Source organism: Erinaceus europaeus, chromosome 6 (assembly GCF_950295315.1).
Source record: "Erinaceus europaeus chromosome 6, mEriEur2.1, whole genome shotgun sequence".
Classification (NCBI taxonomy): Eukaryota; Metazoa; Chordata; class Mammalia; order Eulipotyphla; family Erinaceidae; genus Erinaceus; species Erinaceus europaeus.
The window spans coordinates 27,238,605-27,260,343 of NC_080167.1; the positions used below are offsets into that span (position 1 = coordinate 27,238,605).

At 38.3% G+C, this 21,739-nt stretch overlaps 1 protein-coding gene and 1 non-coding gene across 5 annotated transcripts in view; one reads left to right on the forward strand and one right to left on the reverse strand.

Annotated features, from left to right (window-relative positions):
• LYST (lysosomal trafficking regulator) overlaps positions 1 to 21,739 on the forward strand; it is a 188,280-nt gene that overhangs the window by 116,521 nt on the left and 50,020 nt on the right. For 3 of the 4 annotated variants that reach the window (XM_016188071.2, XM_060191966.1, XM_060191967.1), the window contains 10 exons: positions 352 to 582; positions 3,044 to 3,210; positions 3,976 to 4,128; positions 7,659 to 7,820; positions 8,389 to 8,580; positions 10,193 to 10,371; positions 14,489 to 14,695; positions 19,313 to 19,489; positions 19,943 to 20,019; positions 20,122 to 20,310. In XM_016188071.2, coding sequence (XP_016043557.2) covers positions 352 to 582; positions 3,044 to 3,210; positions 3,976 to 4,128; positions 7,659 to 7,820; positions 8,389 to 8,580; positions 10,193 to 10,371; positions 14,489 to 14,695; positions 19,313 to 19,489; positions 19,943 to 20,019; positions 20,122 to 20,310 — 1,734 coding nt within the window. The remainder of the gene's footprint in view (positions 1 to 351; positions 583 to 3,043; positions 3,211 to 3,975; positions 4,129 to 7,658; positions 7,821 to 8,388; positions 8,581 to 10,192; positions 10,372 to 14,488; positions 14,696 to 19,312; positions 19,490 to 19,942; positions 20,020 to 20,121; positions 20,311 to 21,739) is intronic. The other variant, XM_060191968.1, reaches the window with a different exon arrangement.
• Positions 9,596 to 9,702, reverse strand: LOC132539123 (U6 spliceosomal RNA). The gene has a single exon (XR_009550429.1). It is a non-coding gene; the product is annotated as a U6 spliceosomal RNA (small nuclear RNA).

The window sequence follows — 21,739 nt, forward strand, 5'->3', positions numbered from 1 at the left end:
AGCCTCTCAAGTATTATGTGAAATTATTGTTTTCATTGTTATTAACAGCTATTGTTACTTTTTTCCTGTGTACTTGTGAACTAAATGGGAGGGTTTTTTTTATACCTAAAGCATTCACAGCCAAATTAAAGTGTTACAAACCATGAAATTGTGTGTATACCTTGGGCAGACTTTTTACCTTGTTGTTGGGGAGACTTGTTAGTCAAAACAAGCTTAAGAACCTTTGATTCCTAAATTCACTTTCATATCTTCAATATCAGATTAACAAAATGGTGTATAGTGCAATAATTTTTCCTTATTCCTTGTCTAATTGTGTCTAACATGCCCTTTACTATATCTTTTTTATTACAGATATGACCTAGAAGATGTGAAAAACATGGGACTTTTTCAGAAGTGGTCTGTCATTCCTATTCTTGGACTAATAGAGACCTTTCTGTATGACAACATGCTTTTGCATAATACTCTTTTACTTCTTCTCCAAATATTAAATTCTTGTTCTAAGGTAGCAGATATGTTGTTGGATAATGGTCTACTCTACGTGTTATGTAATACAGTAGCAGCCCTGAATGGATTAGAGAAGAAGTAAGTTTTTTGATTAGCGATTTCATAATGATTAATAATATTGTAATTTGACAGGGTTACAATCCCATACAGTTCCCACCATCAGAGTTATGTGTCCCATCCCCTCCACTGGAAACATCCCTGTTTTTTTCTTTTGTTTTGTTTTGTTTTTTTGTTTGTTTGTTTTTTACCAGAGCACTGCTCAGCTCTGACTTATGGTGGTGTGGGGAATTGAACCTGGGACCTTGGAGCCTCAGGCATAAGAGTCTCTTTGTATAACCATTATGCTATATACCCCCACCCTAAACTTCCTTATTCTTTGTCCCTCTGGTATTATGAAACAAAATTCTGTATGAGGTACAGAAGGTGGAAGGTCTAAGTTCTGTAATTGCTTTTCCACTGGACATGGGCATTGGCAGGTGGATCCATACCTCCAGCATATTTCTGTCTTTCCCTAGTGGGGCAGGGCTCTGGGGAGATGAGATTCTGGGACACGTTGGTGAAGTCATCTTCCCAGAGAGGTCAGGATACCATCATAGTAGCATCTGCAACTTGGTGGCTGAATGGCAGTAAGATATAAAGTTGGACAAATTGTTTAATAAACAAGAACCCAAAGGTAGGGAGAGCGCAGATGAAATTAGGGATCTTCATGTGAAGAAGCTAGGAAGTCTATTTTAGATATGTTCCAAGGGGTCCATGACTTTAGTAATTTTTGCCTGAGTCTGATAGCTAACATGCAGTCTTCAAGACCTCTTCTGTCATGGACAGTGAAGCAATGTTTAGTTTCTTTCTCTCTCAAAAAACAAAACAAACAAGCAAAAAAGACATCTGTTAAGTGCTATCAAAAGGGAAAACTTTGTAATAGTTTATGTTCAAGCATTTAATTTTTAATGATATTTAAAGGATTCTTTTTTATACAAAACTGACTAAATTAAATTCAGAAGGAGACACATTTTCCATCATTTTGAAAAAAAGCCTGACTAAAAATAGGATGTTTACCTGACCTGCTTTTATGACCTTAAAAACAAGTAGAATAAATTTATCCACATATTTGCCAACTACTCAGTGCAGTAGACCACATAACTAGCAAATCTGTCTCACTTCAAAAGATGTTTTGAACTCACCACACTTTCCTATTTTTAATATACTATGCCATTACTTACTATCATAATTTTTATTTGTGAAGCTAGAATTTCACACACTTAGATTTTTTTTTTAATAAAATGGAAATATTGACAAGACTACAGCATAAGAAGGGTACATTCCCACACAGTGCCCACCTCCAGAGCTCCATACCCAATAACTTGATATCTTCCCTATTCTTTATCCTTCTGGGAGCATGGACCCAGGATCATTGTGGGGTGCATAAGGTGGAAGGTCTGGCTTCTGTAATTGCTTCTCCACTGGACTTGGGCATTGGCAGGTCGATCCATACTCCCATCTTGTTTCTGTCTTTCCCTAGTGGGGCAGGGATCTGGGGAGGTGGGGCCCTCTGCCCAAGAAAGTTGGGTTGGCATCATGGTATTATCTGGAACCTGGTGACTGAAAAAGAGTTAAGATATAATGAAGAACAAATTGTTGACTAATCATAAACCTAAAGGCAAGAATTTTGCAGATGAAGATTTGGGGTCTCCATTTTGGAAAAAGCTAGTAGATCTGTTTTCTCTCTTTTTCCAGAGGGCCCATGACTTTACTAGGTTTTGCCTAAGCCTGACTTCTAATATGCAGGTGGGCCCAGGTTATTGTCTGGGGAGATGGTGTTATAGTTGGAAAAAGGACTAAAAAGATGGATCAGGGAAGAGAGTAGCTCCCAAATATGGGGAAAGTTTATAAATATTGTTAACTGTAAACCCCATGGATTTAATCTAGGGCCCATATTCAGCACAGGAGCCTATATAACGTCTGCATCCCTGTGGGTCTTAGTTGGCATTCTGTGGTCATGACTAGGAACATTCCAGGCTGCACTAATTTTGGGATCCATCTTCCTCAGGTAGTTGGTAGAGTATGTTGTCCAACCTCCCCACTGAGAATGGAACAAATTGTTTAATAAACAGGAACCCAAAGGTAGGGATAGAGCAGATAAAATTATTTTTTCTTCTTTCTTCCTCTCTTCTTGATTTTTTTTTAATAGTAGAGACAAAGAAAAATTAAAAGAAATGGGGAAGATAAATAGGGAGAAAGAAAGTCACCTGAAACACTACTGCACTGCTTGAGAAGCCATGTAGGTGGGGACTGGGGGCTTGAACCTGGGTCCCTGTACATCGTAGCATACGTGCTGTACCAAATGCGCCCTTGCAAGACTATATACGTTTTGACAGGAGTTACAGCAAGCCCTGTTATTTCTATTGCAGCACGTAATCTCTATTACTTGGTATCTAATGAGTAGACATGAGTAAGTATTGGGTGGATGCATGAATGAATGAATGCTGGTAGAACAGATTGAAGTTTAACCGTTTCTGTCTTATTTTTTCTTTTTCTTTAGTATTCCTCTGAATGAATATAAATTGCTTGCTTGTGATATACAGCAACTCTTCATAGCAGTTACAATCCATGCTTGTAGTTCCTCAGGCTCCCAGTATTTTAGAGTTATTGAAGATCTTATTGTACTGCTTGGATATCTTCAAAATAGCAAGAATAAGAGGACACAGAGTAAGATTTACATTTTATGGACTGGGGGGGTGAGTTTGTAGTAGCCAAAATGTTATTTTAACCTAGTGTCTTCCTTCTCAGAAACTGTTCTATTGAACATTTATCCTTAATTTTGTGATGATACCTATCAGCCTTGATATAATTAGTAATTGACAACATATCATTAATAGATGTGCTGATTTTCTTTACAATTAGAATTAAAAATTTTATGTTGAAGAATACTATCATTGAATTTTCCATAATGGCTAATATTAAAGTGCATATGAAATGGAAAAAAAAATGTGAACAAGTTCTGGTTTAACTTTAAGATTCCTTTTAAAGACAGTTAAAAACATTTACTGCCATCAGGAGTCCATGGTAGTTAAGGAGGAGGACAGGCGATAACGTGCTTGGCAGAGCACTCACCTTGCCATGTGCGAAGAGTGGGTTTGAGCCCCTGGCCACCACATGAGAGACCTGAATGAGAGAAGCTTCATAAGCGGTTTCCCTCCTTTTCTTTGTGTGTCTCTTGGTGCCTCTCTCACTATCAAAAAGTTAAAAAACAAAAACAACAAAAAACCTCTATCATTAGCAGAGGAATCATGCAGGTGCTGCGCTCTAGAAATAACACTAGTGGCAAATAAAAATAAAAACCTGTAGATTAAAAAAATAATTTATGTCTAGTAAAACAATATTGAAAGTTTATATACTGTGTAAATAGATTGGTTCAATTTTTAAAATAATAAGCACATAGCTTGAAAACAGTCCAGTGTCTTCTATTTTTAGATATGGCTGTTGCACTTCAGTTTAGAGTTCTCCAGGCTGCTATGGAATTCATAAGGACCACTGCAAGCCATGACCCTGAAAACCTTTCTGATTCATTCCAATTACCTGCTTCTCACCATCAAGCAGCATTTCAGAAACGGAAGAGCATCACTGGTAAGTACTGAAATAATACGTTAATAGCTATCCATTAAAAGTAGCTTCACTCTTCTGTATTTTAATGTGCCAGTCACATTTCTAAATTTTGAAAGTTAAACTATAAAATTTGAAACTGTTTTCTTCCTAGAGAAAGCTATTCTACTGCTTTCTCTTCAGTGCCATTCTGATTCAGTTACCTCTTGAGTACCTGTTATGTGTCAAGCCCTGTGTTAAATATTAAAGATAATGATGGATAAATCAGACATGTATTTTGCCCACAGACAAATCAGACATGTATTTTAGCACAGTAGAAATGAATAGAGAGTATAAATAGGGACTATTACAGAGATTATGCTGTACATCATAGTTAGGGAAACCCTAAGAAACTGAGATTTCAATATAGATAGACAGATTGAGACTGAAGTCAACAAGTTCGAAAGTCAGAGGAAGCGTGTTAACTGTCAGGATGAACTGCTTATGTCCCTTGGCAGGAAGGAGCCATTTGTTCAGAGTAGGGAAAGAAACCCATTTAGCTAGTGTGTGGTGCTTGATGAGGAAGTGATAATAGATGAAGCTGTAAAGGATGATATGGGCCAGTTCATATGTAAGACTGTAGGCCATTTTAGATTAAAGCTTAATCTCTTGGAAAATTATCAAAAGTTTTGAAGTAGGTGATGTAGATTAAGCAGATCTTCTGCAACCTGTAGAGTGAATCCAAGGAGAAGAAGACAGGTAACAGTATGGTAGGAAGCGGCAGATAATGGTGACTTGGATGTAATTGAATGCCCATGCTACTTTGGCTTGCTGTAAATTTAGTTCCTGTCATCAAATGATACATAATAATATTACCTTAGATTTCTTTATTTTTCTATAAAATCCACCCTGGCCTATATACACATAATTCAGGAAAAATATAAACAGCCACACACACACACACACACACACACACACCTGTGTAAATATATGAACCCTATGTGTACATGTACCTACACATTATTTCCAAATAGTCTAGTTGGTAATTGTTTGATGTTTAATAACTCTCGCAGTCTCAAGGGGATTTTAAATCAAAATATTTTTTCTGCCTGTATTAAACTACTTGTTTTGTTTTGTCTTTTTAATTTATTTTTAATGTTTTATTATATTTATTTATTGGGTAGAGAGAGACATCCAGAAATTGAGAGGGAAGGGGGGTGATAGAGAAGGGAGAATGACAGAAAGACCACTGCTTCACCCCTACAAAGCTTTCCCCTTGCAGATGGGGACTGGGGGCTAGAACCCAGGTGCTTGTGCATTTATTGCAACATGTGTGCTCAACCAGGTGCGCCACCACCCAGCCCCCTTAAACTACTTCTTGTATTAAGTGCCATGACAAATTTTATTATTTTTTTAACTTTTTATTATTGGCTAGAGACAGAAAGAAATTGAGAGGGAATGGGGAAATAGGGAGAGAGGGAGAGAGACACCTGCTGCCCTGGTTCACTACTCATGAAGCTTTCCCCCTGCAGGTGGGGACCAGGGGCTTGAACCTAGATCCTTGTGGACTATAATATGTGCAACAGGTGCACTTCTGCCTGGCCCCCATGCCAAATTTTAAAGCCATGTGAGAAACTCATATTATTTTAGGACAGTATGTTTATATTATGTTTAATAAGATTTTATATAAATCAAACTTCTAAAATATCCATATGGCTAAACCTACTGCTCCTATATGTCCTTCCTTAATTTAATATCTGGACTCATTCTCTCCTCTTGAGTTATAATCTCAATCATCCCTCTTCTGTTACAGGTAGAATTATCTTTTAACATGACTGGCTGTAGTGTTTAGCATCCCACATACTGAAAGATGGCTTTTGGACCATCTTTCCTTAGCAAGAATCTTTATATAGGACAATATGAGATTAGGTGAATTCACCCTCTATTGATACAGAATAATATAGCACTTTCACAATTTTCTGCTGTTTTCTTATTGGTAATTTGCATTGTTTTCTGCTTTTGCATTGCATTATTTTTTTTAATTTTTAAATATTTATTTATTTCCTTTTTGTTGCCCTTGTTTCCATTGTTGTAGTTATTATTGTTGTTGATGCCGTCATTGTTGGATAGGACAGAGAGAAATGGAGAGAGGAGGGGAAGACAGAGACAGGGAGAGAAAGATAGACACCTGCAGACTTGCTTCACTGCCTCTGAAGCGACTCCCCTGTAGGTGGGGAGCAGGGAACTCGAACTGGGATCCTTAGGCCGGTGCACCATGTGCGCTTAACCTGCTGTGCTACCACCCCGACTCCCTTGCATTGCATTCTTATCTTGCTCTGCTTATATCCAAGATATGTTGTTTTTTTTTTGCCTCCAGGGGCTTGGTGCCTGCACTACAAATCCACTGCTCTTAGAGTCCATCTTTTTTCCCCCATTGTTGTTGTTGCATAGGACAGAGAGGAATTGAGAGAAGAGGTGAAGACAGAGAGGGAGAGAGAAAGACAGCTGCAGACCTGCTTTACTGCTTATGAGGCAGGGAGCCAGGAGCTCAAACCTTGATCCTTGAGTGGGTCCTTGTACTTCACTTGACACTATGTGCACTTAAAACAGTGTACTACCTCCTCGACCCTGGAATTTTTTTTTTCCTTTTGATTTGCTTCATTCTGACTCAAAGATGACTTTACATACTATAATATAACTGTTTAAAACTACTTAAAACACACAGCAACCTAAAATGCTATTAAAATAGTTCTTTTTTTTTTTTTTTTCCTCCTCCAGGGTTATTGCTGGGCTCGGTGCCTGCACCATGAATCCACCGCTCCTGGAGGCCATTTTTTTCCCCCTTTTGTTGCCCTTGTTGTAGCTTCGTTGTGATTATTATTATTGCCCTTGTTGATGCAATTCGTTGTTGGATAGGACAGAGAGAAATGGAGAGAGGAGGGGAAGACAGAGAAGGGGAGAGAAAGATAGACACCTGCAGACCTGCTTCACCGCCCGTGAAGCGACTCCCCTGCAGGTGGGGAGCCGGGGGCTCGAACCGGGATCCTTACGCCGGTTCCTGCGCTTTGCGCCACATGCGCTTAACCCACTGCGCCACCGCCCGACCCCCTAAAATAGTTCTCTTAAAGGATGAGCCATAAGATCATCATAATTACATCCAAGATGATGGGATGGAGCTTGAAGACATCATGTTCAGTGAGATAGTTGATGATCTTGCTTATAGATAGGACTTAAGAACTAAAGGCAGAGAGGGAGAACACAAAGCAAAATTTGGATTGAGCGTGGGGACTCACGCAAAGGACTCTGGCGAAGGAGGAGGGAGGGAGTGAAGAGAGCATTGGGGTCCTGATACATGTTGATGTAAAAGGACCTATGTCGTGGCTGAGAGTGTTCAGCAGAAAATTCTCACACAGGGATGAGAAATTGTACCCATGTATCAACAACTGCACTGTAAACCATTAAATCCCTCCTCCAATAAAAATGATATTTTAAAATAGATTACCTTAATTCAGTTTTGAGGGAATAATGTTTTTAGTCTATGGAAATTGATATATCTTTTCATAATTTAAAACAAGGTTCAATTCCAGTGAAGGCTTCCATTATTCCTCAACTACCAAGACGCCATTTTGGTTCCTATGGTCAACTTCCGATGCCTTTCTCCTTCAATATGTTAAGTCAAGACTTATTTCCCCAGTTTCCTCCTGGATCCACTACCTGTGTGGCACCTTGTGGAGCAGGTGTAGTAGTGGTGCAAGAATACCAGTCTTACCTGTTCAGTCTAAGGAAACATTTCTCAGGAAATGCTTTTGTGGAAATGAATTCCAAGCAAAACATTTATACAAAATCATTTTAATAGTGAGCCACTGAAATTGAGTTCGCCTTTCTGATCTCTTTACTTGCTTTGATTAATTTCAGTGATGTCACTTTATAATTTTTGATTGTTTTTGAATATAAAGAAATGAAACAGTATATGAAAAATAGTTTGTCAAAATATTCTGAGATACTTATACCCTTACAACTTTACTTTTTACAGAAGATTCAAATGTTGCCAAATGCCCATCCTACTGTCCCCAACTTCAACATTTTTATGTAGGACTTACAAATCAGAAATACTGTTTCACTTCTTCAGGGTGGAAAAAAACATTTTATCTTAATCATTGTCTTTCTTCTTTCTTATAAATTAACTCAGATTTTATAAATCAACGCAGATTCTTTTCATGGTTTGGTAATAACATTATAGCAAAAAGTAGTTACCTCAAACCTTGCTAATATGGGCACTTGATGTTTTAATTTACATACTTAAAGGGCCTCGAAATTTTCCCCTTGTTCACACTGACTCTCTTCTGATGAAAATGCGTTCAGTGGCAAGTGATGAACTTCACATGATGATGCAACGGAGAATGAGTCAGGAGAACCCTGTCCAGGCAACAGAAACAGAGCTGGCACAAAGACTGCAGAGGCTCACCATTTTAGCAGTTAACAGGATTATTTATCAAGGTAAGACAGGAAAATAAATCGAACTAATAATGCTTTTATTTTAAATAAAAAAGCTGCTTTTAAAAAAGAGTCATAGAAGACTTGGCCAAGATAGCAGCACCTAGCATCTCCTGTTTTCTCTCATTGCCACTGCCACCACAACTGCAACTTACAGGGAATAACCAGCATAGAAACAAGTTTGTGCTCAGAGAAACTAGCAGCAAAGGAAGGGGCCATTTATTTGTGTGTTTTGACAGATTGACCCCCCCACTTTGTCATAGGCAGTGCAAGGAATGGGTTGTACACATAGAGCTGACTCATGTTCCTTCCTTCCTTTCTCTCCCTCTCCCTCACCCTCTCCCTCTCCCTCTCCCTCTCCCTCTCCCTCTCCCTCTCCCTCTCCCTCTCCCTCTCCCTCTCCCTCTCCCTCGCCCTCTCCCTCGCCCTCTCCCTCTCCCTCTCCCTCTCCCTCGCCCTCTCCCTCTCCCTCTCCCTCTCCCTCTCCCTCGCCCTCGCCCTCGCCCTCGCCCTCTCCCTCTCCCTCTCCCTCTCCCTCTCCCTTTCCTTCTTCCTCTCCCTCTCCCTCTCCCTCCTCCTTCCATTTCTTTCTTTCTTTCTTTCTTTCTTTCTTTCTTTCTTTCTTTCTTTCTTTCTTTCTTTCTTTCTTTCTTTCGATTTAACCAGAACACTGCTCAGTTTTGGCTTATAGTGATCCAAGGGATTGATTTTGGGACTTCAGAGCCTCAGGCATGAAAGTCTCTTTGCATAACCATTGTGCTATCTCCCCTGCCTCTCATGCTTTTTTTTTTTTAACTTAAATTTCTTTATTGGGGATTAATGTTTTATAGTCGACAGTGAATACAATGGTTTGTACATGCATGACATTTCTCAGTTTTCCACATAACAGTTCAACCCGCACTAGGTCCTCTGCCATTCTGTTCCAGGCCCTGAACCCTCCCTCCCCCCCCCACCCACTCCAGAGTCTTTTACCTTGGTGCAATACACCACTTACAGTCCAAGTTCTTTTTTTTTTTTTTTAAATATGGAACGCTTCACGAATTTGCGTGTCATCCTTGCGCAGGGGCCATGCTAATCTTCTCTGTATCGTTCCAATTTTAGTATATGTGCTGCCGAAGCGAGCACTACAGTCCAAGTTCTACTTAGTATTTTCTCTTCTGATCTTGTTTTCAACTTCTGTCTATGAGTGAGATCACCCCATATTCATCCTTCTGTTTCTGACTTCTCTCACTGAACATGATTTCTTCAAGCTCCATCCAAGATGGGATGAAAATGATAAAATCACCATTTTTAATAGCTGAGTAGTATTCCATTGTGAATTATTTTTTTAACAGAGACAAGCAGGGAGAGTAAAAGAGACTACGTCACCAAAGCTTTATGCAACACAATGGGGACAAGGCTCAAACCTGAGTGACACAGAACTTACATGTGTTCAGATTTCTACATTACTTTAGACAAATTCGCCTTCTGTAGAACATTATATATCCTACATCTAATATACTTATTATACATTTATAGTGTAATAACTGGAGCATTAAATAAAATATCTAATTATTATTTGTAATGGCTAGGCATCAATGATTTTACTAATTTTTAATTCTTTTTTATTTCAAAGAATTTAATCCAGATATTACTGACATTTTGAGTACTCCAGAAAATACAGTTCAAAGCAAGACCTCACTTTCTCAGACTGAAATTTCAGAAGAAGATACTCATCACGAACAGCTTTCTATCTTCAATCCATTTCAGAAAGGCATATTCACATATCTGGTAGAGGGATTCAAAGTATCTATTGTAAGTAAATTAATTGCATGGAAAATGTTCATGCACACACAAGGAATAGAAGTTTTATGTGTCCGGGTGGGGAGTGGATAGCATAATGGTTATGCAAACAAGCTGTCATGCCTATGGCTCTGAAGTCCCAAGTTCAATCCCCCACATTTGTATTCTTTTTACAGAACTTTCTGAAGCTCAGACAACTTGATTTTTAATAAATGAGCACTATATATTACTAATCTTCTTTTTCTAAAAGAATAACTTCACACATCAATAGTTTTTAAGTTTGCAACCTGAAAGTCATTTTTTCAGCATTGTAGTTAAGATCAGTATCAGAGAAATCAAGAGTTCTTATGATTCCTGTAAGAATTTAAAGTAATACTTTTTTTTCTAATTCTAGTGTTGCTTTATTAGGGAATATTAATTAACAGCATTGCTGTGGTCACAAGGGTACATTTCCATTTTTCTCCCAAGATAGATGTCAATACATTTTACCCTCCACCAAACTGCCAACCAACCTGTTCCACACAGGGGATTTCAATTCCTAACATCTCCTTAGAGTTCCTCCCTCTCCCTTCTGAATTCCTAAATCTACTGTGACAGACTATAGTCCACTTTGTAGTGTCCTTTACTTTGTTCCTGAGGTCCTGTCTATGAGAGGGATCATCCAGCACTTGTCCTTCTCTGTCTGACTCATTTTGCTCAACATGAATCCCTCCAGCTCCATCCTAATCATAGCAAAGGAAAGTATACCATTATTTCTCACAACTGTGTAGTATTTCATTGCGTTTATACACCACAGCTTTTTAAACTGCTCATGTTCTTCTTACTTGGGTTGTTTCCAAATGTTACCTATTGAAAATAGCTCTGCCAGAAGCATGAGTATGCATAAATATCTCCAGATATTCTTTGAATAGATGCCTAGGAGAAGAATTGCTCGATCATATGGCAGGTCTATATTTAATGTTTTCAGCAATCTCCAAGTTGTTCCTTGAACCAATGTACATTACTGCCTACAAGGTCTAAGGGTTGCTTTCTCTCCACTTATTGCACTTGTTGGTTCTTTACTTTTTGATTTAAGCCATTCCTTACAGAAGTGAGATAATATCTTGATTAGCATCTCTCTGATAATCGGTGGGTTTGGTTTTTTTCCCATATACCTGTTGGCCATCTGAATATCTTCTTTGATAAAAAGAGTCTGTTATGTTCTTCCCCTCATTAAAAAAAACTTTATTGGGATGGATTAATGTAAACAGTAAATACAGTTATTGGTACATGTGTAAAATTTCAGTTTTCTGCAAACACTCTAAGCCCGCACCCCCCACCCCCTTCACCATCATGCACCAGGAGCGTATTCCGTCACTTTCTTTTTTTTAACTATTAGCTTAAATTTACTCAAAGGGGACAAATTCAGTTTATTCCAGTGAAATTACTTAATGAACACTTAATGGATATTACTTAATGGAGATTAGTGTCATTGCATTATATAATTATCAACTTTACAAATTCTAAATTTTAGATAAATGATGTAACTAAATAATAACTTTTTATTAAAAAAAAATAAAAACACTGACAAGACCATAAGATGAGGGGTACAATTCTACACAGTTCCCACCACCAGAGCTCCATATCACATCCCCTCCCCTGTTAGCTTTCCCATTCGTTCTCTCTGGGAGCATGGACCCAGGATCATTATTGGGTGTAGAAAGTGGAAGGTCTGTGTTCTATAATTGCTTCTCCTTTGGACATGAGCTTTGTCAAGTCAACCTATACTCCCAGCCTGTCTCTCTCTTTCTGTAGTGGGACACGGCTCTGGAGAGATGGGGCTCTAGGACACACTGGTGAAGTCATCTGCCCAGGGAAGTCAGGTTGACATAATGGCATAATCTGCAACTTGATGGCTGAAAAAGCATTAAGATATAAAGCAGAACAAATTGTTAAATAATCAAGAACCTAGAGGCAAGAATATAGTAGAGTCATTTGGTGTTTTATTTTGTTGTTGTTGGTGGTGGTGGTGGTGGTGGTGCTAAATTTTGTGAGTTTTTTTGTATGACTTGGCTATTAGCCCTTTGTCTGATGTGTGGTATGTAAAAGTCTTCTCCCATTCAGATAGGTGTTTCTCTGGGGGTTTTGTTGTTGTTGTTGTTTGTTTGTTTGTTTTTTACTTATTTATTTGGATAGAGGTAGCCAGAATTGAAATGGCAGGGGGAACTAGAGAGGGGGAAAGACAGAGAGATGCCTACAGCCCTGTTTCACCACTTGGCAAAGCTTTCCCCCTGCAGGTGGGGACCAGGGGCTCGAACCTGTGCCCTTGCACATTATAACATGTGCTCTCAACCAAGTACACTACCACCTGGCCTCATTTCTCTGTTTTGCTGTGCAGAAAATTTTCAGCTTGATATAGTCTCTTTGCTTTGTTTTTACTTTTGTCTTCCTTGCTATTGCTTTTGAGTCTCTGGAGACATCAAGTAGTATTCTGCCATTGTTTTCTTTTATGTATGTTAGTTTTTGGCCTAACATCTAAGTCCTTGGCGCATTAAAAGTTCACTTTTGTGCATGGTGGTCCTCTTTCATTCTTCTGCATATGGCCACCCAGTTTTCCCAGCATCTTTTATTATCTTTTATTACTTTTTCTGTTTAATATTCTGGGCTCCTTAGTTACAGATCAAGTATACATAAATATGAGTGCTTATTTCTGGCTTCACATGTGGTGAAGCAGTGATGCAGGTGTCTTTTTCTTTCTCTCTCTCTAGCTCCCCACCTTTCTCAATTTCACTTTTTTTCCCTTTCTGTTCTATCAAATAAAACAAACAGTAAAAAAAAAAAAAAAAAAAGAGGGGATGGCCACCATGAGATATGGATTTGTCATGCAAGCATTGAACCCCAGTGATAATCCTCTAGCAATAAAAACAAAGAAGTAACTTCCTGTGTCTAGAGGTAGCTCACCCAGTAGAAGGTCCACTTTAACGTGTGAAAAACTATGATAAAGCCCCCAGTACCACATGTTAGCACTATACAGGGCACCGGAGGAAGATCCATAGATGTTAAATTAGTGCCGTGATGTGTCTGTCTCTCTCTCTCTCCCCCCCCTCTATCTCTCTCTCTCTTTCACACACACACACACACACAAACACACTTCTTCTCTCTCTGCCTTTCTGTCTATTTGAACCTTTTTTAAATCTAGAATCAATGGAATTTAGTATGCATAAGATGGGGTGGGGGGCAAGTAACTTCAAATTTCCCCCCTTCCCCAATAATCGCTAATCTGCTTTCTATAAATGTAACTTTCTAGAAGTTCGTATGTGTCAATCAAACAATGTACCTGTTTTTGTATTGTTCACTTATTTCATTTATCATGTTTCAAAGTTCATATTTTCTACATAACAGTACAACCCCCACTAGGTCCTCCTCTGCCATCATGTTCCAGGACATGAACCCCCACCCCCGCCAGAATCTTTTACTTTGATGTAATACACCAACTCCAGTCCAAGTTCTGCTTAGTGATTTCCCTTCTGATCTTGTTTTCAACTTCTGTCTATGACTGCTACTATAGTATTATAGTATAAACTTGGTGGATACCCACCTCTTTTAAAGACTCATTTGTATGGATATGTATGTCTTTCTAATTTTAACTATTCTAGTTTTTTTATTTATATTCAGCTGTTTACATATTTATTTATTTGAAAGTAAAGGGAGAATGAGAGGATTAACCAGAACATCACTTTGGCAATGCAGTGCCAGTATTGAAACTCAAGACCTCAACTTGAAAGTCCAACACTTTTTCCTTTGTGCCACCTCTTTGCTACTTGAGCATTCTCGATTTAAGAGCAAAGGGATGCTGGTCTAGGGGGAGATGGAAGAGGGCATTGCGTATTCAGGGCATGATGGTGAAAAGGGACTTAGTTTGGTGGCACAGACACTTGTCATGAGGAGAATGAGACTGTACCATGTGTCAATAACTCTCCTGTAAATCATTACTTCCCCCAGTAAAGGGATTAAAATGTGAGATTACAAAAGAATAATGATAATAAAAATCTATAATGAAAATGTTCCATTATCTTCATGAGAGCAGTGTTGAAGTTAGTATCATTCTTTAATAAGTTCTGATCCAAATTTATTTATATTTGAAATTAAGGGTTCAAGTAAAGCCTCTGGCTCTAAGCAGCAGTGGACTAAAATCTTATGGTCTTGTAAGGAAACCTTTCGAATGCAGCTTGGGAGACTGTTGGTTCATATTTTGTCACCCACACACCCTTCAGAAGAGAGAAAGCAAATTTTTGAAATCATTCGTGAGCCAAATCATCAGGAAATACTACGAGACTGTCTCAGCCCTTCCCTGCCGGTAAGTATAATCACTTCATAAGTTAAAACCTTCATTAAAATATGAAATAATACAAGAGCTGAAATTAAACTACATTTTTTGTCTAATAGTATGATTACAGTTTTACCAAACAAAAGCCATCTGTAGTCTTTCATTAGGTGTTCCATATCAAACTCAAATTGAGCTCTATTTTTATTTCCTCTGTCTTATTTTTGATTCTTTACTAATGTCTTACTAATTTGACATTGGTCGTGTGGGGGGTTGAGCCTTGGAGCTACAATTATTTAATTGTAAATAAATAATAAATAATAATTAATAATTATTTATTTTAGAGAATTGTTCAGTAAGGAATTCCTCATAATGTTAAGTGTGCAGTTAAACTACTTTTCTACTTCATTTTCTGAGCACTTACCTAAGATACATTAAAATGCATGTCTGTTTTTAAAAGTTGCATAAGATTACCCATGGCAGCCTTTTATATGCTAGCCAAGTAGAAATAACCCTATGTCTATCAACAGGAAAATACATATAAACAAATGTTGGCTTATTTATACAATAGACTATTCTACAACAATAAAAAGGGGGTAGGGGAGAGAGTATAATGGTTATGCAAAAAGACTCTTATGCTCTGAGGTCCGAGGCTCAACCCCCATACTACCGTCAGCCAGACCTGAGCAATGTTTTAGAAAAATAAATAAATAACAATAGAAATGAGGAAATGGGCCCAGGTAGATGAATACACAGTAAAACACAGATCTTACAGTGCTCATGGACCAGGATTCAACCCCCTCTCCCCATCTGCAGGAGGAAAGCTTCATAATCGGGGAAGCAGAGCTATAGATGTGTCTCTCCTTCTGTTCCTCTCTTTCTCTCTCTTCCTTCTCATTTTCTGTCTCTACCCAATAAGTAAATATTAAAAAACTAATAAATGAAACTATCTTAAAAGAATCTGCATTTAATAGATTCAGTTTCTTAAATCACTTTAAGGCTGAAGATAAGATTTTTTTCCCCCTTCTACTGCTGTTAGCACCTGTACTAGTTCTAGGAACTATTATCAGTAAGTGATTTATAAGAGGATATTAAAATGAGATGCTAGAAGCAACTTTAGCACTTAAAACCATGTTTCTTGCAAGATTTGGTGGTTCTCAAAAATAATTTTAGACTATCACTATATACTAAAACTGAAATATTTTTGGTGTTTTCTCAAGAGCAGTATCTTTAAAAAAAAAAAACCACATATATGAAAACATTCCAGTCATCTACCATTTCTGTTTATTTGCCAACTCCTCAGGCCTTTTACTTGTAGAGCATCTGTTCATTTTTCTCATTTGGCCAGGTAACAGCTGTCTCCTGACTAATTTAAAATGTTGAATTAAAATGAGCCTTGCTATTTTGGCCATTGCATATGTTCATCTTACGCTTTTGGGAAATGGCATAGTGTGGTTTGGCATGCTAATTTAAATAACACCCCAAATGTTACAGTTTCCATATCTATTTGTTGACATTTAATACTTTTCACAGTTTAAATATCAGAAGACCAAGTATTTGTACCTATGTAAATTTTTTAAAAGTAAAATTACTGGCAGGAGAGAGAGCATGGAGGATTAGGGGCCCAGTGGTAGCATACTGGTTGAGTGTATGTGTTAGTTGCCATGTCCAAGGACTTGATTTCAAAACTACCAGCCCCTACCTGCAGGGGAGAAGCTTCTCAAGTGGTGAATAAGGCTGCAGGTGTCTCTTTCTTCTTCTGCCCTCTTAATTTCTCTCTGTCCTATCAAATAAAAAAAAGGGGAAAAAAAAGGGCAAAAATGCCCACCAGAAGCAATAGATTCATCATATAGGCACTGAGCCCGCAATAACGCTGATGAAATTTAAATTTTTTTAAAAAAACTTTTAAAATTTTAAAAATTTAAAAACAAAATAAAGTAAAATCGTGCTGCTGTGAACATAGGTATACACAGATCTTTTTGAATGAATATGTTTGACCCAGCATGTATCCTCAGGAGAGGAATTGCTGGGTCATGGGGTAGGTCCATTCCTAGCCTGGGAGAACTGGAAAGTTCTCCCAGTCTTCTCTACAGGGATTGAGCCAATTTACATCCCCACCAGTATGCAAGTGGGTTCCTTTACCCCCACAACCTTTCTAGCATTTGGTGTTACTCTCCTTTCTGATGTATAACATTCTCACAGGAGGGAAATGGTATCTCATTGTCTTTATTTGCATTTCTCTGACAATCAGTGACTTGGAGCATTTTTTCACATGTCTGTCAGTCTTTTGGATCTCTTCTTTGGTGAATATTCTGTTTATATCTTCTCAATTTTGGATGTGGTCATTTTTGTTGTTGCTGAGTTTGGTGAGCTCTTTATATATTTTGGTTATCCTGTTGCCTGATATGGCATGTAAAAATCTTCTCCCATTCTATAAGGAGTCTCTGTTTGGGTGGTGGTTTCTTTTGCTGTGCAGAAGCTTTTCAATTTGATTTAGTCCCATTGGTCTATTTAAGAATCCTTTTCTGGGAGTCGGGTGGTAGCACAGCGTGGTAAAGCGCACATGGCGCAAAGCGCAAGGACCGGTGTAAGGATCCCGGTTCAAGCCCCCGGCTCCCCACCTGCAGGGGAGTTGCTTCACAGGCAGTGAAGGAGGTCTGTAGGTGTCTATCTTTCTCTCCCCCTCTCTGTCTTCCCCTCCTCTCTCCATTTCTCTCTGTCCTAAAAGTGACGACATCAATAACAACAATAACTACAACAATAATGAAAAACAACAAGGGCAACAAAAGGGAAAATAAATATTTAAAAAAATTTTTTAATTTAAAAAAAAGAATCATTTTCTTAAGATTCTTGTATTTATTAAGAGAAAGAGACCAGAGCATCTGCTTGACACATACAGTGTCATGAATCAAACTCCAGACCTTGCACTTGCCAAGTCCTGTAATTTGTTGCTTAGCCACCTGCAGGTTATAGTAATGATGGGGGAAACGATGGCTTACAAATTGTTGTTGTCACATGTATACTGTTAGTCTTATCTCCCCATATAAGATATCAGCACACCTATTATCTACTTGTCGGGCTGGCTTAGCGAGCAGAGACAGACAACCCGGGACTCATGGCTGGGTTGTACACAGTATCTCTTTATTCATGCTGGACGCAGCACAATCTAAGCTGAGCTAAACTAAACTAAAAAAAACTAACTAAAACGAACAATCCTGTCCTTATATATACTTTCCAAGTAGGGTATGAACAGGATGTGACGTAGAGAGGGTGGAGAGAAGAGTGACTGGTGAAAATCAGGGTGTGACAAGGAGAGGGGGCAGAGCAGGCGAGAATTCTACCACTGAACCACCAATGCCCTGGAGGGAGGGTGGTGATTTATGTAAATGTAAAAGTGATTTATGTAAATAGACCGCAGCTTTGAGTGGGATCAAACCAATCCCATACAGGCATACTGGTGCTTAGTTAAGCAGAAGCCAGGGGGAGCTGGCATACTACCCAACATCTGCTTTCCACCAGTGTTTCATTTCAAGCATGTTTCCTATATTCTTTTAGCAAATCTTCCAAAATTTTCTTCTCAGAAAGTTATCTTGCGTCTATGGCCATACCACCCTGAACACGCCCAATCTCATCTGATCTCGGAAAGTTATCTTGCTCACTTTCTTCCTACTTCCTGTTCTTCCTTTTTCCTTTCCTTTTTTTCCCTTTAAAATGAAATTTCAGAGGTAGGGAGATGGCATAGCGGTAGCACACGGGACTTGTGTGAAAGAGATCCAGATTCAACCCAACACTACCAGCAGCCAGAGCTGAGTGATGCTTTGTTTTAAAATAAATTGTAAAATTAAAAAAAAAACTAAGAAAAACAGCAATAATTAGTATAATGAATACCATGAAATTATCTCCTGTGTTTAATAATTACTATTATCTTTATCATTTTGTCATCACTTCATCTTCCTCTCAGGACTTTTAAATCACTGCATATTTCAGATGACATTTTCTTATTTTATCATAACACCATTATCACGCCTAACAATCAACATATATCTTAATGTTATAAAATGTCCCAGTTGTGGTCAAACTTCTTCAGTGTGCCTGTAGTGTCTTTTTTATTTTTAATTTTTGTATTAGTAATTTAATAATGATCAACAAGATTGTCAGATAAAAGGGATATAGTTCCCACCACCACAATTCCATATACCCTCCCCTCCCCTAGAAGGGTCCTTAGTATTTATCCCTCTGGGAGTATGGACCAAAGATTTTTACGGGGAACAGAAGGTGGGAGGGAGGTCTTTAATTGCTTCTCCACTGCACATGGTGTTGACAGGTTGATCCATACCCACAGTCTGCTACTATCATTCCCTAGAGGGGTAGGGCTCTGGAGAGGTGAGGTTTTGGAACACACTGGTGAGATTGTCTGCCCAGGGAAGTCAGGTTGGCATCATGATAGCATCTGCAACTTGTTGGCTGAAAAGCATTAAGATATAAGGCAGAACAAATTGTTTAATAATCAGGAACCTAAAGGTAAAAATATAGCAGGCAAATCCATCCAACCAAATCTATAGATATAATTTAATTGATGTTAAAGTATTTAAATGTAAAAAGTAAAAAAAATTCTTTACAACTGAAAAAAAATGTTACTCTTTTTTAAAGCATGGAGCCAAGTTAGTTTTGTATTTGTCAGAGCTGATACACAATCATCAAGATGAACTGACCAAAGAAGAACTAGACTCAGCAGAACAGCTCATGAATGCTTTCAAACTATGTGGTCATAAGTGCATCCCTCCCAGTGCACCAACAAAATCAGAACTTATTAAATTGATCAAAGAGGTGAGTCAGCAAAGTCATAATTGTTTCTTAGGAGACCCCACTGAATATAATTAAAGACAGTGATGTTTTTTTATTACTGTTATAGAACGTCATTGATGATGAATTGGTAAAATGCCCTTTGTTTTTGTACCTCATATTGTTTTTCATTTGTTTTACTATGAGGCAGCAGTTAGACTTATTTTAGGGAGTGTTTTATGATAGTATTCATATTAGAGGTTTTTTTTTCTTTTTTTAATCATGGCGAGCTCTTATGGTTTATAATACAGTTGTAGACATGGGTACAGTCTCCCCATGATAGGTATCTACAAAATACTGTCACCCCCAGCTTAGGTCCATTTCTATCATCATGGAGATTTATATTTCCCTGGCCACATTACTTTGATTTTGTAACTTAGTTTGTTGAGCTGTATGACAATGGTAAATGTTAATTAATATACTACCTACATCTTTTAGGAACAAAAGAAATACGAAGCTGAAGAAGGTATGACTAAAGCCACCTGGCAGAGAACAGTTAATAGTAATCAACAAAGGTGGGATGTTATATATTCTGAAAGTCATGTCTTAGGAATCCATTTGATCTAAATGTTTAATGGTCTATATATGCTTAATTAACAATAATTTTGTTTATTCAGTCTCTTTCAACGCCTTGATTCAAAATCAAAGGATATATCTAAAATAGCTGCAGATATCACCCAAGCAGTGTCTCTCTCCCAGGGAATCGAGAGAAAAAAGGTGATCCAGCATATCAGAGGGATGTATAAAGTGGATCTGAGTGCCAGCAGACATTGGCAGGAGCTTATTCAGCAGCTGACGCATGACAGGTGAGCACAGGGGAAGGACATTTAGGGTTATTTCGCAGGGGTAGTTTATACACTGGTGCTAAACACTGTTCTCAACCTAGAATAAAGACTTACAACATGACTAATCACTTTATATGCTAATTTAGGGTGGATTTCATTTTAATTTCAATTTGAATTTATTAAAATTTTCAGTTTTGATTTATTTCAATTTAATTTATTTCACTTTAAGGTGAACTATTAAGCACTTATTATTCAGGGATTAAAGCATTATTCATTCACTTAGTCATAATTTACATTTAATTATCTGTGTTATTTTCTTAGATTTTTTTATTTATGGATAGAAACAGAGAGAGATGGAGAGAGAAGGGAGGATGATAAAGAGGGAGAGAGAAAGAAACCTGCAGTGCTGCTTCACTGCTTGTGTAGCCTCATCCCTGCAGGTGGGAACCAGGGGCTTGAATTCAGGGCCTTATACACGATAACCTATGTGGTCAACCCTGTGCATCACTGTCTAGTCCCTATGTTTCATTCTTGTGGAGAAGGAAATGAGAGGTAGCATAGTAAAAGCTATATATTTGCTTTAATATATGTTGCTAAAGATCTTTTTTAAATGTAATGGCAGTTGGGAGATAGTTCACTTGGTATAATATACTACTTCTTTTTTTTTTTTTTTGCCTCCAGGGTTATTGCTGGGGCTTGGTGCCTGCACCAGGAATCCACTGCTCCTGGAGACTAATTTTTTCCCCCTTTTGTTGCCCTTGTTGTTTTGTTGTGGTTATTATTATTAGTTGTTGTTGTTGTTGGACAGGACAGAGAAAAATTGAGAGAGGAGGGGAAGACAGAAGGGGGAGAGAAAGACAGACACCTGCAGACCTGTTTCACCACTTCCGAAGCTACCCCCCAGTAGGTGGGGAGCTAGGGGATCGAACTGGAATCCTTACGCCGGTCCTTGCATTTTGCGCCATGTGAGCTTAACCCGATGCGCTAACACCCGACCCCCTAATATACTTCTTTTTTAAAAATATTTCTCAGTTTTCCTTTATTTCTGTACATTATTTTAAATTTTCTTATTTACTAGAATGAGACAGTCAGAAATTGAGAGGGCAGGGGGCAGGTAGAGAGGAAGGGAGACAGAAAGACACCCACAGCACTAATTGGCCTCTGGCCGAGCTTTTCCCAGCAAGTGGGGACAAGGGACTCAACCCCCTAATATACTTCTTAGCCAGGCACAGAGACCTGGTTTTGAGCCCTGACACTGCATGGGATCCCTATGGAGGACACTAAAAGAAGCCCTTCACTCTCTGGCTCTCTTTCCTTTCTCTTCTCTAAAATAAAAAGAATAAAAACGTTGTCAGCCCTATATTGTCAGTGGTAATATCCCATGTATGGAAGCCCTGGTGCTACATTTAAAAAAAGTAATAAAAGTTTAATAAGGTCAGAGAGATAGCTC